This window comes from Myxocyprinus asiaticus, chromosome 4 (genome assembly GCF_019703515.2).
Source record: "Myxocyprinus asiaticus isolate MX2 ecotype Aquarium Trade chromosome 4, UBuf_Myxa_2, whole genome shotgun sequence".
Taxonomy (NCBI): Eukaryota; Metazoa; Chordata; class Actinopteri; order Cypriniformes; family Catostomidae; genus Myxocyprinus; species Myxocyprinus asiaticus.
The window spans coordinates 60,693,992-60,718,706 of record NC_059347.1 but is presented as its reverse complement, the minus strand read 5'-3'; the positions used below and the strand labels follow the sequence as shown (position 1 = coordinate 60,718,706).

At 40.9% G+C, this 24,715-nt stretch overlaps 1 protein-coding gene and 1 long non-coding RNA gene across 4 annotated transcripts in view; one reads left to right on the top strand and one right to left on the bottom strand.

Annotated features, from left to right (window-relative positions):
• Positions 1-967: 967 nt before the first annotated feature.
• Positions 968-10,753, bottom strand: LOC127440066 (uncharacterized). 2 transcript variants are annotated; one of them, XR_007897062.1, is made up of 3 exons: positions 10,460-10,753; positions 2,884-2,937; positions 968-2,133 (listed from the first exon to the last, which is right to left on the bottom strand). It is a non-coding gene; the product is annotated as an uncharacterized LOC127440066 (long non-coding RNA). The 2 variants fall into 2 exon arrangements; XR_007897063.1 differs by having other exon boundaries at positions 2,884-2,914.
• LOC127440019 (far upstream element-binding protein 3-like) overlaps positions 6,542-24,715 on the top strand; it is a 58,605-nt gene continuing 40,431 nt past the window's right edge. Inside the window, exons 1-2 of one of the 2 annotated variants that reach the window (XM_051696384.1) lie at positions 6,542-6,712; positions 19,669-19,777. In XM_051696384.1, coding sequence (XP_051552344.1) covers positions 6,614-6,712; positions 19,669-19,777 — 208 coding nt within the window. In that variant the 5' untranslated portion in view covers positions 6,542-6,613. The remainder of the gene's footprint in view (positions 6,713-19,668; positions 19,778-24,715) is intronic. The other variant, XM_051696385.1, reaches the window with a different exon arrangement.

The following is a 24,715-nucleotide window of genomic DNA, read 5'->3' as shown; positions in this document are numbered from 1 at the left end:
GGATGGGGAACAGCAGGACAGGGTCAAGTCATCCCAGCGGAAAGACAGAAACTGGAAAAACATCCATAATTTTCACCGCAGGGTCTCTGTGTAATTGAGTCTTGAAAGTGTCTGTACCACAAAAAAATCGAGTAAAGTGGCCAAGTTTACAGTCAAAGAGTAAGGCAAAAAAACAGAGTAAATGCGACTGTGAGAATAGTGTTTAGTTCTCCTCCTTTCTTCCTGTTGAAAGCATGTTTTACGACATCTGTCTGTGGTTTCACAGTATCTGCATCCAAGCAATTCATCTTCCAAACTTTCTTTCTTTGCTTTTATTCTGTGTTGGTGGTGGAGAATTTCCTGTGAACTGGTTTAAAACAAGGATCATTATGTATTAAATATTAGGATGTCTCCACATTCTTCATTAGGCAACTTGTAAGAAATAAAAAACATAAAAGACATCTCTTTAATATTTTTGTTGCATCTCCTAGATGGGCACGAGATTAAATGGAAAGCATATGGAAGTATTTGAAGTTGCTGAAGCCTTCTGATGTATTTCCTGAGAAAAACACCTCAGTAATCTCTCGTGTGGAGTTTCAGAAGAGATCTTGATGAGAAGTCTGCAATCAAAGGTCTGAAATCTCAATAGGAACTCAAACATTTCTCATCAAATACTCCCAAGACCAAATGATCTAATCTATGCCATTCACATTGTTTTTATAGCTCTGTACTCATTCAACTGACTCATTTTTGTCTATGTTTATTCCTCAGAAAGAATTTTAGGGGAAGATCTGAGCCAAAGTTATACCTCAATGAAACTGCTGAGCTATGAAAAAGCAACCTCTGAGCAATAATATTTTCCCTTGGGATAGCATGGCATGCAAATGCTTCTAAATAAAGTATATGCAAATAAAATTTCCAAGATAGCACTAGCTGAAATACTTTATTCACAGTAAATGCATTATACTGTTTCTTCAACATTGGGTAATTTTAGTCTAGGTAAAACCATTTTATTTTGTACATGCATCACAGGAGATTTATGTCGTTTTGTCATGAAAATTCCCACCAGAGTCTCATTTCTAGCACATCTCAAATTCTGCATTGTGTTTAATAGAATTCTGTGCTGGAAATGATGCTGATGGAAGTGACATTTGTTACAGTTTTTTTTAATAAAATGGCCCATTTCATAGTTAACATTTTATGTATCCTAAATACACACAATTAAAGAATATTGTTAAACTTTTGCGCAATTTGGCAAAATTACAGCTTGACTTCCAATAAAAATATTCTGCTCACAAGTGATATTTCCCTTGATTTTCACTGGTCTCATATTTCATCTTGAGCATGCTCTTCGGTAACACCTTAGTCCACTTGGTTAACAAGTACACTAATGTAACAAAGGTTAAGGATGGGAAAGGAGGAGGCGGGAACCGGCTGAACAGTTAAAATAATATTTAATTTAAACAAAAAGACACAAAACATAAAAACACACACATGGCAGCTGCATGTGGCTCTCTCTCTCCCGAACTGCCGCATCCCGCTGCACTTATGCCTCTCCTCGGCTGATTAGCCCGATTTGGGCCCGGGCGTGTGTAGTCATGGCCTGGCCCCACCCTCCTCCTCGTCACACTCCTCCTTCCTGCTGGCAGGCTTTTCCCCACCTCTCTAGGGCTGGGGAGGGGGACGAGGGGAGGGAAAAACAAAACAAACGAAAGAGGAGAGGGAAAGGGCAAGGCGGAGCGACAGTGTGAGAGAGAGAGAGAGAGAGAGAGAGAGGAGAAAGATTAAAAAACTTGTTCGCCGGTTAACAGACATGACGTCGCCTGGTCCTCGATCACTCCTCCACCCTCTGGCGGATGACAGCCGCTCCTCCCCGGGCGGACCGGAGCCAGTCCTCCGACCCCTGGCAGATGGAACGCCCCTTCGCGTTTTGGCGACCGGTAGGGAACTCCACCGCTCCAGGCAGCCAGCATTGAGCCCCTCCTCCCCTAGTGGATGGCAGCTGTTCCTCCACGTCCAGGCAGCCGGCAGCAACTGCTCTTTTGGGTGGATGGCAGTGGCGAGGACTCCACGACAGCTCATCCTTCCTCCTTCCTGGGCTTCAGCACCAATGTAACAAAGGTTAAGAATGGGAAAGGAGGAGGCAGGGACCAGCTGAACCATCAAAATAATAGTTTAATGAAAACTTAAACAAAAAGACACAAACACAAGTACACACACGACAGCTGCATGTGGCTCTCTCTCTCCCGAACTGCTGCATCCCGCTGCACTTATCCCTCTCCTTGGCTGATTAGTCCATTTGGGGGCCGGGCGTGCATAATAAAAAATTGGAATCTGTTTGTCTTAACAAAAATCAACTTCTGAAATTTAAGAAATGCCTAGATGAAAAATGTACAATGGTAACCATAGTTTCGACCAATATACTTTAATTACAAGCTACTGTAAAGCATAATACATTATCTTTAAGAATCTTTCTGTCATTTCTATTAAGCATGATGGTGGATAATTCTAAATATTCACAGTTTGATTGAAGTTACTATGGTATTTTGTTGGAAGTTATAGTAACTGTGGTGCCTATTATGCACTGACCTAATACAGTGCAATATCACATTGTGGTGATGGGGGTGTGGCTGAGTGACGTCTGTGGAGAGCAAGGCCGCGAGAGGAAGAAGGGTAAGGATTGACACCTGTGGGAAATTATCTCTAACAGTTGTTTGTGTTTGCAGTGAGAGCTGAGCGGGATATAAAAGAGCAGTCCAGTCCGCCGGAGGGGAGAGAGAGATGCACGCAGCAGTATTCGTTATATATATATATGTATATATAATAATGGTGTGTGCCATTATTTATGTTGTGCTGAAAAGCAAATATTGGTGTTACACTGAAAAGTGGAAAATAAAGACTCACGTTAGATCGTTTATCCGGCTCCCGCTTCCTCCTTTAAAGAAAGTAGCAAGAGACCTGTCACAGTTACAGTATACATGTGTAAATGCCTCATACAGTCGTCATAGTCTAATAATAGATCTTCAAGCTGAATTTGTGCTTTGAACAGTTTCATATTATACACGCATGAGAAACTGATTGTGTATTTGACGTGTTGTTGTGGTACTATATGTACATCATTTGTGTGAATATTTCACATGATATCATTAGAGACAGATACAATGTTTGCAAGAGTTCTGGCATTAGTGAACGTTACTGTTTGTCATATTTTGTTCTGTTGAAACTCTCAATCAAGGAAACACAGCAATAACTTGTTTCAGTAATCGGGCAGCTGTCCAGAATCAAATGCTAACTTTAGTTTGTAAAGTCAACCCATGACTGTTGACACACCTGTGTGTGTGTGTGTGTGTGTGTGTGTGAGTGTGTTTGTGTGTGTGTGTGTGTTTGTGTGTGTGTGAGAGAGTGTGTGTGAGAGTGTGTGTTTGTGTGTGTGTGAGTGTGCGTGTGTGTGTGTGGGTTTGTGTGTGTGTGAGAGTGTGTGTTTTGTGTGTGTGTGTGTGTGTGTGAGTGTGTGTGAGAGTGTGTGATTGTGTGTGTGTGTGTGTGTGTGTGTGTGTGAGTGTGAGTGTGCATGTGTGTGTGCGTGTGAGTGTCTGCATGTGAGACTGTGTGTGTGTGTGTGAGTGAGTGAGTGTGTGTGTGTGAGTGTTTGTGTGTGTGTGAGTGTGTGTGTGTGTGTGTGAGAATGTGTTTGTGTGTGTGAGTGTGTGTGTTTGTGTGTGTTTGTGTGTGTGTGTGTGTTTGTGAGTGTGTGTGTGCATGTGTGCATGTGAGACTGTGTGTGTGTGTGTGTGTGTGTGTGTGCATGTGAGTGTGTGTGTGTGCGTGTGTGTGTGTGCGTGTGAGACTGTGTGTGTGTGAGTGAGTGTGTGTGTGTGTGCGTGTGTGCGTGTGAGACTGTGTGTGAGAGAGTGTGTGTGTGAGACTGTGTGTGTGTGAGAGTGTGTGTGTGTGCGTGTGAGACTGTGTGTGTGTGTGTGTGTGTGTGTGAGAGTGTGAGTGTGTGAGACTGTGTGTGTGAGTGAGTGAGTGTGTGTGTGCGTGTGAGTGTGTGCGTGTGAGACTGTGTGTGTGTGTGTGTGTGTGTGAGTGTGAGTGTGTGTGTGTGTGTGAGTGTGAGTGTGTGCGTGTGAGACTGTGTGTGTGTGTGAGTGAGTGCGTGTGTGTGTGTGAGTGTGCGCGTGTGTGTGTGTGTGTGTGTGTGTGTGTGTGTGTGTGTGTGTGCTTTCTCAATCAAATGGCTGTAGAAACACAATGATTTAGTTTCTGCAGAATGCTCAACTCTGTACGCAGATGTGGATATTCGAACCGTCCATTTTTGCATTAACTGCTCGCAGAAGACCAACAATTACTGATACACTTTTACCCCTTGAGCACAAACCCGACCCGACTCGACCGTTCACACCTGCTTTAGTTAATGTCAGACCTGACACACAGTCTTTGATGCCATAATTTCATGTATGAATAAATTTCAGTGCAGTATCTGTGCATGAGATCACATCCTGTGTGAAACATATTTCATTTTACTATTATTTTTTTTACTGATGAGGACATTTGAAGATGTCTGACTCTGACCCCTGTGTGACAGAGTTTATGCTGGAAGTTGATGTTTGAAATAAATGACAGGTAACAAAATATTTTCTCTGTCTTTTCTTTGTAGCACAATCAGATTTGACTGTAACACCATGGTCAGGTTTGACAGCATATTGGAGCATCATTGCAAAATCTGACACTTCAGCACAAGTGGTTAAGAAAAAAATGCTACAGTTTGACAAATAATAGTTTTTGTTTCATAATATCTAAATATATATCCAATGCATACGTTTGATAATATCTAGAAATTACGTTTGTTAGAACATGAGCTTATAAAGATCAGCCAATGCAAAGAGCACTGAAGCCATCTACTGGACATAGTTGTTATTTCATGTAATTGTTTTTTTTATTCCAGCAGATGTCACCAGAGACTCCCAGTGCATGACAAATTGTGATGTTTTGATGTTTTGTTTTAATTGAAGTGAAGATAACATAAAATGTGCTTATTTTATATGAAAATGAAAGGTGTAATTTAGTAATTTAAAGCTAAATAAGGTCTAAATTACATAAAATGCACAACTCTATAGTGTTTTTACTTTAGTAAAATTAGTGTTTTTACATGTCTTTAAAAACTGTTTTTTACACGTGTAGGTTCGGGTCATATTTGACCCTTCTTTTCTTTTAAAAAACATTCATCTAGGGGGCCTGGGTAGCTCAGCGAGTATTTATGCTGACTATCACACCTGGAGTTGCGAGTTCGAATCCAGGGCGTGCTGAGTGACTCCAGCCAGGTCTCCTAAGCAACCAAATTGGCCTGGTTGCTAGGGAGGGTAGAGTCACATGGGGTAACCTCCTCGTGGTCGCTATAATGTGGTTCGCTCTCGGTGGGGCGCGTGGTGAGTTGTGCATGGATGCCACGGAGAATAAGGTGAAGCCTCCAAACGCGCTACGTTTCCACAGTAACACGCTCAACAAGCCACGTGATAAGATGCGGAGGCAACTGAGATTCGTCCTCCACCACCCGGATTGAAGCAAGACCACGGCAGTTTTTTACAGTACGTGCTTTTATAAAATTATAAGCATCACATTTCTGCCTTTAAACCCTCCAAAGATTGGCCCAATTGACTTCCACTGAAACCTCGATTTTAACTTTTTTTTAAAAGAAAAGTAGGGATGAGTCGAAATGAGTTTTTGTGGTACTGTTATGCCACAAATGGTGTCAACTGAGCTTAACTTGTATTGAACCTGGAATATTCCTTTCATTCAGTGGTGTAGTACAGCTGTGTATCAATCTGTTTATTCCAAAAATAGTCAACATGTCTAGAATAATGATTAATTAATAATTTTGTTTTTGTGTGTTTTGTGTTTAAAGAATGTGTTATACCTTATATCTTACAGAAGAAATGGCTGTAAAAAAGGAATAAGTAATAAAATAATGTTTAGTGAGGTTGCTGATTAAAACAAGTGAAAAAATTGCTAATGTAAATTAAGATTTCTTAAAACAAGTACTGAGATAATACGCATCATAAAATTAGATAAATAAATAAATAAATAAAAAATAACTTTTTTTATTGAAAGAGACAAGAAGGCAAGGCATTTTACACCATATGAGTTTATTACATTAACACACAATATTATTATTTTTTAAAACTGAGACCAGTTCAAATCGTACAAACAAAGAGTACATATCAAACATAAAAACAAAACAAAAAACATTGTTTTAAAAAAAAATGTTGGGGTATATGGGGGAAATATTACATTATATTAAAACAGTTGCATAGTTTGTATCGCTTTCAGATTTTTACTTTCAGATATATTTTCCAAATCGGTTTTATTAAAAATTTCAATGGTCCAAACACATGTATATTTTCAGTCCATTTAACTTTATGTATATAATAACGAGCCATAATTATAATTAAATCACATATAAATACTAAATTTGTATCATTATGAATACAGTGCAGAAGCACGTGCGTGAAGTCTCGCGAGGTCTTGTGTGTCTCGCGGTGTTTGTGCGTGTGTTTCCCGTTCCGGGGTCGCTCGTGTGCGCTGTGTGTGTGTTTATGTGCGTGTGTGTCGGTGTGTGTAAGTGTGTGTGGTGATGATGATGATGGCGGAGCTGGTGCAGGGACAGGCCTCGATGGCTCAGCCCGGGATGAAGGCGGACGGATTCACGGACCCGTTCCACCGCGCGCGACAGGTAAACAACGCGAGTGTGCACATCAGTGAATGTGTGTGTTAGTGCGTGTTTATTGTTAATGAGTGTGTGTTCGAAGTGTGTGTGTGTAGCCTGTTAGCTGCTACTGCTGCAAGAGCTTTAAAACTCCAGCACTCGCACGCACACACACACACACACACACACACACACACACACACACAGATTAAGGCCACAACACAACAACCACAAAAGCACAATTTACACTCGCTTTAATCGGACAAAACACCGATGACAACTGCGATCAACAACTTTACGCGTTTATTTCCACACATAAACTGCAGAAACACAAGCGACAAACTGCAGCAACCTGTTGTTGTCAAACACAAACCCTCAAAACTTTAAACTCTCGCACACAGATACACAACACGCGTTTGCGCAAATGTTTGTGCGTCGCGTCTCGTTTCTCACAAACATTTGCGCTCAGATTCAAAGTTTGTTGTGCACATTGACAGACGTGTGGAGCACATACACACATTTGTGTAGTGAATACAGGAGAGTTAACTGATCATGTGCTCGAAGCAGTTTTGGGAGTGAGGAACTTAAACTGTCAGTGTGTGTAAGAGTGTGTGTGTAAGAGTGTGAGTGTGTGTGTAAGAATGTGAGTGTGTGTGTAAGAATGTGAGTGTGTGAGTGAGTGTGTGTGTGTGTGTGTATAAGAATGTGAGTGTGTGAGTGAGTGTGTGTGTGTGTGTGTATAAGAATGTGAGTGTGTGAGTGAGTGTGTGTGTGTGTGTGTATAAGAATGTGAGTGTGTGTGTGAGTGAGTGTGTGTGTGTGTAAGAGTGTGAGTGAGTGTGAGTGTGTGTGTGTGTAAGAGTGTGAGTGAGTGTGTGTGTGTGTGTGTGTAAGAGTGTGAGTGTGTGTGTGTAAGAGTGTGAGTGTGTGTGTGTAAGAGTGTGAGTGAGTGTGTGTGTGTAAGAGTGTGAGTGAGTGTGTGTGTGTAAGAGTGTGAGTGAGTGTGTGTGTGTGTGTGTAAGAGTGTGTGTGTGTGTGTGTGTGTGTAAGAGTAAGAGTGTGTGTGTGTGTAAGAGTGTGTGTGTGTAAGAGTGTGTGTGTGTGTGTGTGTGTGTAAGAGTGTGAGTGAGTGTGTGTGTGTGTGTAAGAGTGTGAGTGAGTGTGTGTGTGTGTGTAAGAGTGTGAGTGTGTGTGTGTGTGTGTGTGTAAGAGTGTGAGTGAGTGTGTGAGTGAGTGTGTGTGTGTGTGTGTAAGAGTGTGTGTGTGTGTGTTGTGTGTAAGAGTGTGTGTGTGTTGTGTGTAAGAGTGTGTGTGTGTTGTGTGTGTAAGAGTGTGTGTGTTGTGTGTGTTTGAGAGTGAGTGTGTAAGTGTGAGTTTGTGTGTGTGTGTGTGTGTAAGTGAGTGCGCGTGTGTGAGTATGCGCGAGAGTGAGTTTCTGTTTGTGTGTGTTTGTGAGTGTGAGTTTGTGCACGCGCGTGAGTGAGGAGTTTGTGCGTGAGGGTGAGTTTGTGCGCGCTCGTGAGTGAGGGTGAGTTTGTGCGCGCTCCTGAGTGAGGGTGAGTGTGCGCGCTCGTGAGTGAGGGTGAGTGTGCGCGCGCGTGAGTGAGGGTGAGTTTGCGCGCGCGCGTGAGTGAGGGTGAGTTTGCGCGCGCGCGTGAGTGAGGGTGAGTTTGCGCGCGCGCGTGAGTTTGTGTGCGTAAGTGTGAGTGAGTGAGTGTGTGTTTGTGAGTTTGTGTGCGTGCGTGCGTTTTGTGCGTAAGTGTGAGTGAGTGAGTGTGTGTTTGTGAGTTTGTGTGCGTGCGTGCGTGAGTTTGCGTGCGTGCGTGCGTGCGTGAGTTTGCGTGCGTGCGTGCGTGAGTTTGCGTGCGTGCGTGCGTGAGTTTGCGTGCGTGCGTGCGTGAGTTTGCGTGCGTGCGTGCGAGTTTGCGTGCGTGCGTGAGTGAGTTTGCGTGCGTGCGTGAGTGAGTTTGCGAGTTTGCGTGCGCGCGTGAGTGAGTTTGCGTGCGTGTGTGTGTGTGAGTTTGTTTGTTTGTGTGTGTGTGAGTGAGTTTGTGTGCGTGAGTGTGTGCGCGACTTTGAGTGAGTGAGTGCGCTTGAGTGAGTTTGTGTGAGTGCGTGCGTGTGTGAGTGCGTGCGAGTGAGAGTGTGTGTGTGAGAGTGAGTGAGTGTGTGTGTGTGTGTTTATTTGTGTGTGTGCGTAAGTGAGTTTGTGTGCGTGAGTTTGTGTGAGTGTGTCGCAAGTTTGTGTGAGTGCGCATGAGTGAGTGAGTGAGTTTGCGTGCGTGCGAGAGTTAGTTTGCGTGCGCGCGTGCGTGAGTTTGCGTGCGCGCGTGAGTGAGTTTGCGTGTGCGCGTGAGTGAGTTTGTTTGTGTGTGTGTGAGTGAGTTTGTGTGCGTGAGTGTGTGCGCGAGTGAGTGAGTGAGTGCGCTTGTGTGAGTGCGTGCGTGTGTGAGTGCGTGCGAGTGAGAGTGAGTGTGTGTGAGAGTGAGAGAGTGAGTGAGTGTGTGTGTGTGTTTATTTGTGTGTGTGCGTGAGTGAGTTTGTGTGTGTGAGTTTGTGTGAGTGTGTGCGCAAGTTTGTGTGAGTGCGCATGAGTGAGTGAGTGGGTTTGTGTGAGTGTTTGTGAGTGTGTGTGTGCGTGAGTGAGTTTGTGTGTGAGTGTTCGTGTGTGTGTGTGAGTGTGCGTTTGTGAGTGAGTGAGTGAGTGAGTGTGTGTGTGTGTGTGTGTGTAATCAGGGAAAAATATGGTTGTGTTTTTCAGCCAAGTATGCCAGTGTGGCCTTGTACTTTTGTATAGACACTGAGCACTTTGATTTACTTTTAGTAGTTATATTGTTCATTTTAACATTTACAAAGGTGATATATTTAGTAAATCTGCTGAGATGAGTACTTTTAAAAGTTGTGTTCTTCATTTAAGTGTTGCATATAGTAATGCAAACATTAAACAGTGAATCTGTGTGTAGTTTGACCACTTTTAGTAGTTATATTCCTTTAAAATCAAGAATATTCTGGGTTCAGTACATAGCATTTGTGACATATAATGCTGATTACCACAAAAATGTTTTTATACTTTTCTTTAAAAAAAAGAAGCAAAAATCGAGGTTACAGTGAGGCACTTACAGTGGAAGTCAATGGGGCCAATCCATAAACGTTAAAATACTCAGTTTCAACAGTATGCCACAAGACAAAAACCATTTGTGTGTTAACATGATTTTAGTATGATTTAATTGTTAACTAACCTGTTCTGTGTAGTTAGTTTATATCCAGTTTTACAACTTCACTGCCATGACAATATAACACCATAAACCCCTTAATCCCGATACAAAAACGACAATTTAAAAGACTTTACAGCACATATATTACACAAGGTTTAACAGAAGAATTAATGTAAGTGCTTTTATAAAACAAGTCTAATAAAACCATTGTAAGTGCCTCACTGTAACCTCAATTTCTGCTTTTTATTTAAAAAAAAAAAAAAAAAAAAGAAAAGAATGCTAATTTTATATGTGAGCCTCAAGGAACATGTTAAAATGTTATATATATATATATATATATATATAAAGGGCCTGTCTTGACCCCTTTAATTGCAAATATACAGTGTTTGAATATCAGTCTAGTGTAAGTCAAAGTTCATTAAATGCACGATAATGTGGCATGCACCAGTGATTACAAGCAATGCAATATTATTTCTGCAATTTCCAAAGAAATTAGTGAGGGAAATCACCGAATTAAAGGGTTTACCTAAAAATGAAAACTCTGTAATCATGTACTCACCCTTAGGTTGTTCCAAACCCACATGTAGGCCTGTCGTGATGATTAAACTGTAAATGAGAACGCCCCCAAGTTGTTGACCAGGGGGTGGGTGCCTCGCGCTGCCCCCCCCCAAAAGATGCCACCCTGGGCATCTGTCCAATCCACCCCTGATGATACGCAGTGACACGGAGGAGACGCACGCTTACTGTATTTCTGTGGAGTGATAATGATCAAACCAAATCTCAAAGGTTTTGCTACATGAGAAATAAGGGCTCGTGGGTTTAATCAAAGAACATTAACGTGTAAAAGTGAAGGAATTAGGGCAGAAATATATGAGATCCAAAAACAACAGTGTAAATGTAAAGTTGACCAAAAAGAGAGATATGTTTGATGTATTTAGAAATATTTTGATATTTAAAACCTTATTTTTCATGTCACTCATATGTGTTTAAAGCCTTGAAATATCATATATCCTCATATATCCCTATTTTAATATTTGATTTACATATTTGAATTTAAATACTGTATGTAAAAGTTACTACTTAGGGTGTGTGAAGCACACATGCACCACAAATACGAGTTTATGTCACAATTGTGAAAGCTATAAAAGAGACAGTTAATCTTAATCCCAAATTTCATAATCACGACAGCCCTAACCATGTCTTTTATTCCATGGTACACAAATGGAGATGTTAGGCAGAATATTAGCATAAGTTACCATTCATCTTCATTGTATAGAAAAAGATGCAATGATGGTGAATGGTGACTGAGGCTAACATTCTAACGTCTCCTTTTGTGTTCCACTGAGTCATTTGGAAAAACATAAGGGTGAGTAAATGATGGCATAATATTAATTTCTGTGTGAACTATTTAAGTTAAATAGCAAAGTATTAAGGACGTTTAGGGATAAACATGATTTCAGTTGACGTGAGCACTGTTGTGAGCACTGCGGCAGTAACACGTCTCTGCTGTCATGATGTTTTAAAAATGCATGTGAATATTTTAGAGAGACGTTTGAGCTGTGAATATGAGACACTTTGCGAGCAGTCACTCATGCATATGTGTGCTCGGCCGATGTTTGCATAACATGAAAAACCAGACGCTAGCAGAAAACCAACATCTATACATGCGGAATGAAGGCTGACTGTATGAAATAACAGGGACGCTTCAAGTTCACATTCATTTTTCATTATTATCACTTATTTGTAAACAAGATACAGGTACATTTAAAAGGCAATTGCTTTGCAAAGTGGATTTTATGAAATTAGCCTATTTTTAAATATGTTTTGAGTTTGTTATATAGGCAGATACATAGATTTTTTTTTTACAATTACTGAGGTTCCTGTTGTTATATTTTTTTTTTTTTTTTTTTGTTTAATTTTTATCCCCTTCTCCCAATGCCCAATTCCCACTACTTAGTAGGTCCTCATGGTGGCGCGGTTACTCACCTCAGTCCGGGTGGCGGAGGACAAGTCTCAGTTGCCTCCGCTTCTGAGACCGTCAATCCGCGCATCTTATCACGTGACTCGTTGTGCATGACACCGCGGAGACTCACAGCATGTGGAGGCTCATGCTACTCTCCGCGATCCACGCACAACTTACCACACGCCCCATTGAGAGCAAGAACCACTAATCGCGACCACGAGGAGGTTACCTCATGTGACTCTACCCTCCCTAGCAACCGGGCCAATTTGGTTGCTTAGGAGACCTGGCTGGAGTCATTCAGCACACCCTGGATTCGAACTCGCGACTCCAGCGACTTTACTCACTGAGCTACCCAGACCCCTGTTGTCATATCTTGAATGAATCGGTGCATGTTACTTTATAGAAAATCTGGGGGTGAAATAAAGCTTTGGGTGAAATTGTTTTTGACACGTATTTTTTTTTATTTTTTTTTAAATCGTGGAATCGAGGTTTTGCATAAAATATTAGCAGACGCTGTGGTTGGATACACTGTCAATCCACTAATGGCTGAATATAAAAGAGAAAAACAAATGTTCACAGCACTTGGCCTGATGCCGCCCTCAATCTGATAAGCTGAACATGTGTGGAAATATGCACGACTGCGCGCTCCAACGTAACACTGAGACCAATATAAAAGCTGGTAATATTTCCAGTACGATTGTACAGTGTGATTGTAGGTAGACTTCGTCCATCATGCATGTTTACACCGGCTTAATCAAACAAGAACTATGTTCTGTGTAAGTCATGAAGCACTGAGCTACATTTTCTGAAATGTCAACAGATATAAATGTGTTTTCTAACACTTTATAATAAACACATGACAGTTATGGGTGCTTCATATCAAATCATATAATGGATAGACCAGGGGTCAGCAACCTTTTTGACATGGAGTGCCATTTTTTATTTTCCTGGTCAATGGCTGTGGCGATTGGTGAATCGCACCTGCAAAATCCTACAACTTTATTTCCAGGTTTAATTTATATTTTGAGTAGACTTTTGAACCGCACGATGTGGGTTTGTTTTCTCTTTTAATCATTTAATGTAATACTGAGTGTGATTATGGTTTAAGGAGGGTGTACCTGTTTGCTGGGTTGGAAATCTCAAGGATTAATAGTGGTGTTTTCCTTATTACATCACGTGTTGTTCTGAAAACAAAAAGAAACAAATGAAACATGGGATGTAGACTGTCATCCGTGCAGCCTGACTGAAGCAAAGCGGGCGCGTTTAATCACGCAATTAACCGAACGTGAAGTGCTGCCGGCTTGTGATGCACGAATGGCTTGCACGCGCAGCACGAGTCTCGTCACACTTTAATAGTGTTTACGCTCCCATTAAGCTGATGAAAACACGCTTGCGTGACCATGATCAAGGATTACATCAAGATTTGGATTGGAATTCTGGTGCGGAATTTATGTAAATAAAATAGTCTACTCCTCTCTTGCTGGCGTGCCAGTGATTACCCCTCCGCGTGCCAATGTTGGCACATGTGCCATAGGTTGCCGACCCCTGGGGTAGACTATAAATGGGAAAATCATCCACATCGCCTTTTACCATGATGATTCAGATAGATCGTTAATTATCGCTTTGTTCTGTGATGTGTTTCAAATGTACTGCATATATAGCCAACATTTAGGAAGCAAAGCGATCATTTTGACAGTGTTATAATTTAATTTTGCTGCTCTGCTCAGTGTGTACCGTTAGAGGGCGCCGCGTGCTCACAGCACTGACTGACGTCATTATTTTAAACTGAGCTTTTTGATTCTTGCGTTTTCAACTACACTGAAATTTTTCTGATATCTAGACCCTGTCTGCTGGTGTTTATGGTTATACATACAATTTGATTGATAAAAAATACTTTCTAGATAAACATGACTAGATATTGATTTCTAGACAACTTTCTAGATGGACTTGATTTAGATAAAAGTAATACCTAATTTGGCTATAAGTTATTTTGTAGTTTTCTTATTTTATACTATTATTTCTGAACATCAGTGTTATTTTAAATAAATTAGATTTGAATTTATTTTACTTTTACGCTGTTGACAAATTTGTTGCGTTTTTTTTCTTTGATTTTTCTAACCAGGTTGCCTTGCATTCTAATAAAGAACATGTTATTTCAATCATGTTAGAGATATGTTTAAAATACCTTTAAATGTAGGAAAACTGAATCATAAATCGTCCTTAAGTTTAAAAAAATAAATAAATTTGAGATTAAATTTTTTTTGCCATATTTGCCCCCCCCCCCAAAAAAACATCGTCATTATGATATCTCATTACTGCAAAAAAAAAAAAAAAAAAGCCTTTATTTTCCTTGGTTTTAATTAAGAAGACATTCAGCGCGGGCCTGGGTAGCTCAGTGGTAAAAGAGGCTGGCTACTACCCCTGGAGTTCGCTATTTCGAATCCCAGGGCGTGCTGAGTGACTCCAGCCAGGTCTCCTAAGCAACCAAATTGGCCACTATGCCACCACGAGGACTTGGAGCACATTGGGAGAAAAAAAAAACATTCAGCATCTGTATTATTGTAATACAGTAAACAAATGATTGTTACGTTAATGAGAATCATCATTGAAAATAATGGGAATAGTAAAAGTAAAACGCCGAAATTAGGGGGTAAAACGGGCTCAAGTGTCCTAAAAATAATGCTAAAAATATTAGCTTTGGTTTCTTTAAAGGTGCACTCAGTAATGTTTTGTTTGTCATCTTGAACTTACACTGACACCTAGTGGCCTGGATGCAGTGTAATTTAAACACAGTGGTGTTTTGTTACCAAGTTTACTATTCACAGTCAGCCATGATTAATCCATCAGTGAACGTGTCCATTAACAGGGCGGTTACTGAGATTGAGTTGCATTCAACTGGTCATGTGATTACAATGTGATCCCCATGAGGGGACCCTCTCCATGTAGAATAAAACTGCCTTTATAAGGTTACTGATACGTCTATAATCATGTGACGAAGACTACAGTCATATGTTGCAAAATTACAATCATTTATTTTTGATTAACTTGATTGAGGAACAAATTTCAGAGTGCACCTTTAAGCAAAAACTATCACTTGATATTCGTATTGATTTGGGTTAAATATGACCAGGACAATTCCTTGACTGGTTTCGTGAGAATCACCCTGCTATTTTTACTAATAGGCAAAAAAAATTATTAAACATTGTTTGTCTTTGATCATAGTGCTGTTGCTCCTGATATAAAAGAAATAAACCGCACAAGTTTGTTACAGTCCTTCTACAGGTTTTAGGGAGTCAACAGAGTTGAACAGAGCACATGTGCATCCGTATGTTGCATGGCCTCCGTTTCGTAACGTGGAGCTGCACATGGCCTTGTAGTGTGAACACCTGTGGCCAGCGTTAACTTTTCCTCTGCTGTCGTACTTCTCAGCTGTTTGTCTGTCCACCCTTGTGTTTGAAAGCTGCCTGGACGCCGTGTGCATTTAGCTTTTATCAACTCTGCTGGGGAAAAAAAAAATAGATCTGGGCTACTGTCCAGAATCACAGGCCCGTTATTCAGCGTGTGTTGAACACGCCGTCTCTGCTGGTTTATGGGAGCGTACTACAAGACGTGATTTATCATCGGCGTGTGTCACAATGCCCTTATCTGTAGCATGGTCTCTGCATCATTGTGCAAATGTTAGTGCTAGTTTAGTGTTTGCTTTTTAATGACGTGCTTGTGAACATGTTACATAACTGTTGCAAGAGGCCGTGTTTGAATGAAGATCACCAGGTTCACCCATGGGCGAGTACTAGAATTAGTGAAGTGGACCATGAAAACATCTTAAAAGTTTTTTTTTAGTTTGATTAGTCACTGGCTGCGTTCATTAGCAGTTAACCCCGAACACTATCAGAGTTGTAAAAGTAAACGTCTCGTTTACCCACCCATAATTATATGCATTGTTGCACTGACTTTGATATGGAGGTATCTTCCCTATTCCTGTTAGGCGCTGAGCACACACTGACATGCCTGTTGCATCATGGGTAAATAATGGACTCCACTGATCTACACCGAGTTCACTCCTTGAGCATTTACGCGGAGTAAACAGTCCTCCGTCCCGCCCAACCGGGTTTCCCCATACATAAATGGTTAAACCCTGATGCATTTGTGCACCGTCACTTGTGTCCACCCCCAAGTGGGCAACAAGTGGCCAGTTGTTCGGGCAAATTCCATCCGACTGCTGTTTACCTTCTCCAGCCTTTCCCTCGGGTTGCCCGTTTATCCATGCTCTCGCATAGCTGGCATTCCTTTCCAGCAGAAATAGGGTTTCGCTGGAGGGAAGAGGTGGAGACTGACCTGTCTTTCTCTCTCTGTCTGTCTCTCTTTCACTCTCTCTTTCTCCTTGTAATGGCCTCTTGAGTTTAACGGTGCTTATCAGGGTTTTTCCTGGGTCAAAAGTTGTCTTTGCTGTTGGCCGATGCACATGCGCAAAGTCGGTTTATTATGTAATTGCAATAAGTGTTTAACGTAATTACGGAATTGCATTTTTTGTTTACATTGGATATATGAGTTGTTTTTGTCAGAGCATCTGAAACCTTTTGAGTTCAACAGAAGCTGTGGGAAAACACATTAAAATAATTTAAATAACACCATATTTCTATTGGACTAGTTATAGTAATCTGTCTGTTTGCAAGAGTTGACCACTTGTCAGAGTTTGGACTGTGCTTCTAGTGAAAAAGTTTATATCCTACTCCATAACAGACAGGCCTATAGAGTCTGGTTCCGGAAGTTAAAAAACCCCATACATTTTCTCTTTCGGGGAATTTATTATATATAATAACTTACAAACCTTTAAAGATAGACCTACCATGAGCTCCGAGGTTAATCGATGGTAGCTTCTGTTAAATCCATCATTCTGCATTATTTTAACCACCATTTCTCAAAGTATATGTATAGTATTTGCAATACTACAAGGTGGCGACTTTGTATGACTTCATTGGTACCACTTATACATCAACCATTTGCACTAGAGGTCGACCGATAGTGGATTTTGCCAATATGATAACTAAGGTGGTGGAAACAGCTGAAAACCTATTAATCGGCTGATAGTTTTTAAAAATGTATCTATAGATTGTCAAAAAAAATCTTATTCTTTCCTTACTATGACGGGCACAGACAAAGAGTCCTAAATGAATTAAATCCCAGATGCAGTTTATTGTTAATCCCAAAAATACCCCCCCCCCCCCCAAAAGAATTAAGAGTTTGTGCATAACATGGGACTTTTAAGTATAAACAAGCCAAAACACACTGTGGACTCTTATATTGAAATTACAATGTTGAAAAAAGGATTGGCACCTCTTGCCTTATATTTTGGGCCGATAACGGTAGTTTCAAAAAGTAGCTATCAGAACGGATTAATCAGTAAAACTAATATATTGGGGGGCCTGGGTAGCTCAGTGAGTATTGACGCTGACTACCAACCCTGGAGTCGCGAGTTCGAATCCAGGGTGTGCTGAGTGACTCCATCCAGGACTCCTAAGCAACCAAATTGGCCTGGTTGCTAGGGAGGGTAGAGTCACATGGGGTAACCTCCTCGTGGTCATGATTAGTGGTTCTCGCTCTCAATGGGGCGTGTGGTAAGTTGTGCGTGGATCGCGGAGAGTAGCATGAGCCTCCACATGCTGTGAGTCTCCGCGGTGTCATGCACAACGAGTCACGTGATAAGATGCGCGGATTGACGGTCTCAGAAGCGGAGGCAACTGAGACTTGTACTCCGCCACCCGGATTGAGGTGAGTAACCGCGCCACCACGAGGACCTACTAAGTAGTGGGAATTGGGCATTCCAAACTGGGAGAAAAGGGGATACAAAAAAAAAAAACAATATATCAGTCTACCGCTAAATTGTAACATTTATACTGTACATCAACCAATCACATAGCTTCACGAACAGTGTTCGGAAGCTGTAAGTGTTGCTTTCGTCCGTCCTGTACATCAGGGCTTTTAACATTAGTGTCATGCTTATTAGAGGTAGACCCTTATCGGAAATAATATATATATATAATATATGCCGAAAGTTGTTATCCCTTATTAATACACCTCATCTGATGAAATATATACATATAAAACTTTTCATCTGGTGAATCTATAGGCTATAAAAAGACTCATTTGGTAAATACTTTCATATAGAGCATTATATTGGAGCCAAACCTCTGTAATTTCAAAATAAGAGTCCCCGGTGTGTTTTGGGCTTGTTTATACTTAAAAGTCCCATGTTATGCACCAAATCTTATTTTATTGTATTTTTATTTTTTTCTGTTTTATTTATTTTGGTTATTTTGGGGATTTTGGTTTAACAATAAACTGCATCTGGGATTTTATTCATTTATGACTCTGTCTGTGCCTATTTTTTTAACAATTTTTTGACATTCTTCGGCTGACTAATCGATTATCGGCCTTTCCCACCATCTTAGTTATTGGTATCGGCAAAGTCCACTATCGGTTGCCCTCTAATGCTTATGTTTAAGCCCTCTAATGCTTATGTTTAAGGTTTAGGGATGGGGTTTTTGCTAGTTACAACACAGTTTGGCTTAACACGGGACAAGCGCCGCATCGGCAACTACAAGCACATGAGGTAAACTCCTCTGATTGGTGGGTGTGTAACTCGTACGAATTCTCCACCTCGTACTATTGTGACGAATTCTCGTGAGATCGGGTTGAAAATTGTGTTTAATAGCAGAATTCCACACTACTCATGATCCTGGAGAGAAAGATCCATCAATCAGAGAATCAATAGTTTTATCTTTTTCCATTGTTTTTAGTGTGATTGTGTCATTAGCTATGCTCCATGGGATTTTGTCATTCCCTCATGAAGTACACAGACTTGTAGCTTTGCCTTTTTTGCATCAAATGTTGTGATTCACCTCAGAGCTGGTTGGTTTGGTTCATGGCTTACAACTCTTTTTATGAAGGGTTTTATGAAATCCGTGTGGAAAAAATGAATGGGGGAAAAATCGTTCCACAAACAAGGTGGCAACTGTTGCGCTCCATAACAGTGGAAAAAAATGAACATGCAACATAATCGTTATTTATAACCGGTAAATACTTATGCAGTTATCTGAACTTCATAACTCTTTATCACTTACTATGGGTTTCCCTCAAATTCCACAATTCAGGTAGTTTCCAAAGGTGACTTACACCTAATAGATTCCTGTAATTGATCACATTGTATTAGGAAGTTTTTTTTTTTTATGGCAAAATGCCTCAATTTTGTGTAATTTTCTGAAACGCTATACTTTTGAATGGAGAAAGGCCACATTAGAATGGAAAAATGTGCTTTTGTGAAGATTGTCAGACAACCGTCTGTGAGAGCAGCTAATTGTGTTCGGAAGAGTAGTAATCTTACGAGAATTGTGAAAAGTGAGCTACAAAATAGTAGTCTAATAATTGTATAAAGCTGCTTTTGTTGGTTACAACATTTATTCTTGACAATCTAAAACATCTGTGAGTCTAAAAGGAATGGTAAACTTTTCCGCTAAAGCTGATTTGTGTCTTTAAGTTAAAGTACTTTCTTGTACACCATCTTAATATGCATAGTCGACTGTAAGCAAGCCATTTGTTGGTTGAAACAGCTATGGGGGAGTATTCAGGAAAGCTGTTTGAAAACACATTTCAGCTCTAATATTCATGGTAATTATGAGTCTTTTGAAAAAGCAGTTGACTTCTGATCACTCAAATGCACAAACCTGCATGCCTTCCACATGTGCACAGGCCGAGGCATGTTGGTTGTTCACACGTGTTGTTTCAGTCGTGTTTGCTCTGTCTTGCAGATTGGTAAAATTGGTGGAGAACCAATGACCCATCTGAACAACACTTCTCCAGTTGTCGATGCCTCGCTCTATGGATACGGAGGGCAGAAACGCTCTTTGGACGAAGGAGGTAAGGCAGTTTTAAATTATTTGGTATAATTCAGGCTTTTAAGTTGTGATTGGATGAGCCATGTTGTAAAAGTGCATTGTAAGTATGCACACGCACACCCGTGACTGCATATTCTAGATTAATGCACCGTTTCTTCATTGATTTGCAACTTTAAACAGCCTATAGTTAGGCTAATAAACTCTATTACTTGCTGTCTTTTATTATATGGTTATTGTAACAGTTTTTAAAAGCAGTAAGCCTCTAGGTGTCATGCATTACAGTGATTTTACCACGGGCAAGGGAGCTTTACATTTCAGTAAGTTCAATAGATAGCTACATTTATTTTTTACCCATGGTACAATCCTCTCGTAGCTTATTGCTTCACTGAATTTTCTGGCCACTTTTGGAACTTTGTGTTTCAGCACTTTTAATGTAATTGACTCGAGATGAATCGCTTGTTGAATTTGGATAGAAGCGTCTACTAAATGAATAAATGTACATTTTGTGTTGCTCTAGAGCCTTCAGCAAGCGCTTTAAATGTATGAGCAGTTACACTCAGTGTTGTCTTGGTCATATAGTGATCTAGAGGTCGACAGATAGTGGATTTTGCCGATATCGATAACTAAGGTGGTTGGAAAGGCCGATAACAAACTGTTATGAAAATGTATTTGTAGGGGGGCCTGGGTAGCTCAGTGGTAAAATACGCTGGCTATCACCCCTGGAGGTCGCTAGCTCGCTAGTTCGAATCCCAGGGCGTGCTGAGTGACTCCAGCCAGGTCTCCTAAGCAACCAAATTGGCCCAGTTGCTAGGGACGGTGGAGTCACATGGGGTAAACTCCTCGCGGTCACTATAATGTGGTTCGTTCTCAGTGGGGCGCGTGGTGAGTTGAGCATGGTTTCCGCGGTAGATGGCGTGATGCCTCCACACGCGCTATGTCTCCGTGGCAACGCGCTCAACAAGCCACGTGATAAGATGCGCGGGTTGACTGTCTCAGACGCGGAGGCAACTGGGATTCGTCCTCCGCCACCACAGTTCTGTAAGTCCATACAATGCAAGTGAATGGGTGCCAAAATTTTGAAGTTCAAAAAAAATCACACAGGCATCATAAAAGTAATCCATAAGACTCCAGTGGTTAAATCCATGTCCTATGATAGGTGTGGGTGAGAAACAGATAAATATTTAAGCTATATATTCTCCTCTCTGCTCTGTCAATCTCCACTTTAACTTTCACATTCTTCATCTTGTGTTTTTGGTAATTCACATTCTTCATGCATATCACCCCCTACTGGGCAGGCAGAAGAATCTCTAGCAAAAAAGGACTTAAATATTGATCTGTTTCTCACTCACACCTATCATATCACTTTTGAAAATATGGATTTAAACACTGGAGTCATATGGATTACTTTTATGCTGCCTTTATTTGATTTTTGGTGTCAGAATTTTGGCACCCATTCACTTGCATTGTATGGACCTACAGAGCTGAGATATTCTTCTAAAAATCTTCATTTGTGTTCTGCTGAAGAAAGAAAGTCATACACATCTGGGATGACATGAGGGTGAGTAAATGATGAGAGAATTTTCTTTTTTGGGTGAACTTTCCCTCATTTACTCACCCTCATGGATCACACAAGAGGATGTTTGGCACCTTCACTTTCATTGCACCATTTTTCCAGACTGTCATTCAGCCGAACATCATCTTGTGTGTTTCTAGAAAGCAAGAAAGTCGGGCGGGTTTGAAACAACATGAAGGGGAGTAAAGGAGAATTGTATTTTTGGGTGAACTATCCCTTTAGTATTTTCATTATGGAGATGTAACGGTTTCAGAAAAGCATTTGATGCTGTTATATTGTGAATATTGTGACTCTGCTGTGTGTTACCTTACAAAGACCAGTCAAAATATAACGCTACCTCTCATATGTAATTGCTTAAATATCAGTGTCATCTTATGGCTCTATATGGGATAGAAACCACAGGCTGATGTGGGAAACATGACATACACGACATGTTAATGTATGTTTCATAGTTGTTCACTATTGAAACTGAACAGATGGTGAATCTGAAATCACAGTGTGGACAGGAGCTCTTGATCTAGGAAGTGATCATGTGATTTGTGCCAGTGGAACATTTAAAGTCATTCGTTCTTTCCTTTTTGACCAAAAATAGAGCGTGAGCATCTGGTAGGAGAACGGGAACAAAAACAAAGTCAAATACGACTAGAAGACAAACAGACATGCATATCACACACCAGGCCAACAAAAACTGATATTGCACCGTTTGACATGCTTTTAAATCACCAGTAAACGCACCTATTCATGACATGGAATTACATTTTATTGCATATGTCAGTGCTTGTTCTGGAAGAGAGAGAAAGAGGTGAGAAAAAGTGCAGCACTTTTTTATTTTTATTTTATTTTGAAAAGCCCAATTCCCAATGCGCTCTAAGTCCTCATGGTGGCATAGTGACCCGCCTCAATCCAGGTGGTGGAGAGGGCCTGGGTAGCTCAGTGGTAAAATACGCTGGCAACCACCCCTGGAGTTCGCTGATTCGCTAGTTCGAATCCCAGGGCGTGCTGAGTGACTCCAGCCAGGTCTCGTAAGCAACCAAATTGGCCCGGTTGCTAGGGAGGGTAGAGTCACATGGGGTAACCACCTCGTGGTCGCTATAATGTGGTTTGTTCTCGGTGGGGCGCATGGTGAATTGAGCGTGGTTGCCGCGGTGGATGGCGTGAAGCCTCCACACGCGCTATGTCTCCGTGGCAACGCGCTCAACAAGCCACGTGATAAGATGCACGGGTTGACGGTCTCAGACGCGGAGGCAACTGAGATTTGTCCTCCGCCACCCGGATTGAGGCGAATCACTATGCGACCACGAGGACTTAGAGCGCATTGGGAATTGGGCATTCCAAATTGGGAGAAAAAGGGGAAAACCCCCCCCCCCCCCCAAAAAAAAATAATCCAGGTGGTGGAGGATGAATCCCAGTTGCCTTCCGCGTCTGAGACTGTCAATCCACGCATCTTATCACTTGGCTTGTTGAGCGTGTTACCGTGGAGACGAGACATGTGACTCTCCCCTCCCTAGCAACCGGGGCCAATTTGGTTGCTTAGGAGACCTGGCTGGAGTCACTCAGCACACCCTGGATTCGAACTCGCGACTCCAGGGTGTGGTAGTCAGCGTGAATACTCGCTGAGCTACCCAGGTCCCCCAAAGCGCAGCACTTTTAAAACAAAATAAAATTACTGTAGTACAGGTTTAGTGAAAACGTTTAATGTGATTTTCTCACAGTTCCCTTGTGATAAACACTATTTACTGCCAAAACAACGATACTAATTCAAGGAGAAATAGGCCCACATTATTTTCATATTAAGCCTTTCCCTTTCTCTCTCCTTCCTGGTCATTTTATTTAAGCATTTTTCATTTTTGCACTGACTTTTTGCGTTCTGCGCTGTTTTTCAATGTAAAGCAGCGTCTCACGTGGGAGCACCTGTATATATGGGTCATTCCTACAATTCGGTGACATTTAAGTTAGGGATGCACCGATACCACTTTTTCTCTTCCGATACCTGAAATCTCAGGATCAGCTGATCCGATACCAGTGTTGTTTTTTGCATAATCAGTTTAGAATATCTTTACCTCATTGTGTGATACTAATTGGGAGTACTCTGTAATATGTAAAGAAACACAAACCACTAACTACACATTATTTCAATTTAAATGTACAGCCTATTAAGAGAAACGTTATTGTGAACTAGTTTACTAGATAATGAAGCAGCAAAATTATTAGTAATTCAAGTCTAAGTCTTTGATAGAAAAGAAACCATTTTTCTTTCAATTTAGTTGTAAGACATCAGTCCACTTTTCATTCACACAGTTATTTCTTGGAACCCATTCAACTTAAATATTGTTATAAATTGTCAACAAATAATAATGATGATAAACTAACACATTAGCGCTGCTAATACTCTATATTTACTTACTAAACGCAGTCTTTTGTGATTCACAGAGCTATTAGAATAAAACGCACGAGTCATATGAACTGCTTTAATGTTTTAATGGTTCTTTTATGTCATTTCTGGAGCTTGACCGTAACGAACATGACTAACACAAAGTATCAGATGTGGATTGGGCTCGTCGGACCGTTACCCGATCCGTCTAAAAACATCAGTATTGGAGCTGACACCGATCCAGGTATCGGATCTGAGCCATCCCTAATTTAAGTCCCCAATACAAGCGTGTGTGTGGTATTTATATCATTTAATTTCACCCGATTACAATTTTGATAGGCATGTTACAAAGAATAAAGGCTGTTTATAATGTGACACACACTTCTGTGGTCTTAAAAGTTACATTTTAAATAATCAAAATCCTTTTCAAGTAATTTCATTATGTCCCCAAAACTGCACGTCAAACATCTTTGACAAAATAAGTGCTAAATCATTGGATTTCTATTTTATCCCCCATACAATTAAGAGTTTAGTAGTCTCTCACTTACATGTATTCATTTGTGGTGCATGTGTAATTTTAACACTGATAGTGGAGATAACATGTCCACCCTGTTATGGGAAGATATATGGGAAATTAATGTAATTTTACAGAAAATCATCAAAATAAGTTTACAAATGTGTTTGCTAGATATCAATCAAAACCATGTAGTGGCTAATTTATCCACTGACCGTCCACCCTGAAGCTGCCCATTTAACTGGATGGACATGTAATTTTTTTGGGTCATTTAGCTTCACTGCGTCCGACAAACGACAGCCGATAGACCGGAAGTCATTAATTTCCATTGGTGAGTTGTGGGGTTCTGACCATCTCCGGGTGTGCCATTTTCGGATCCGATTTGAGCCTCGGCTACGTTGAAAAATTTCAACTCGTGCGACTAGACCGCATGCGACCGCCCGACAGGAAGTGATGCATTCATGCAAAACTATCAGTGCAAAGTGAGCAATATCAATGGATT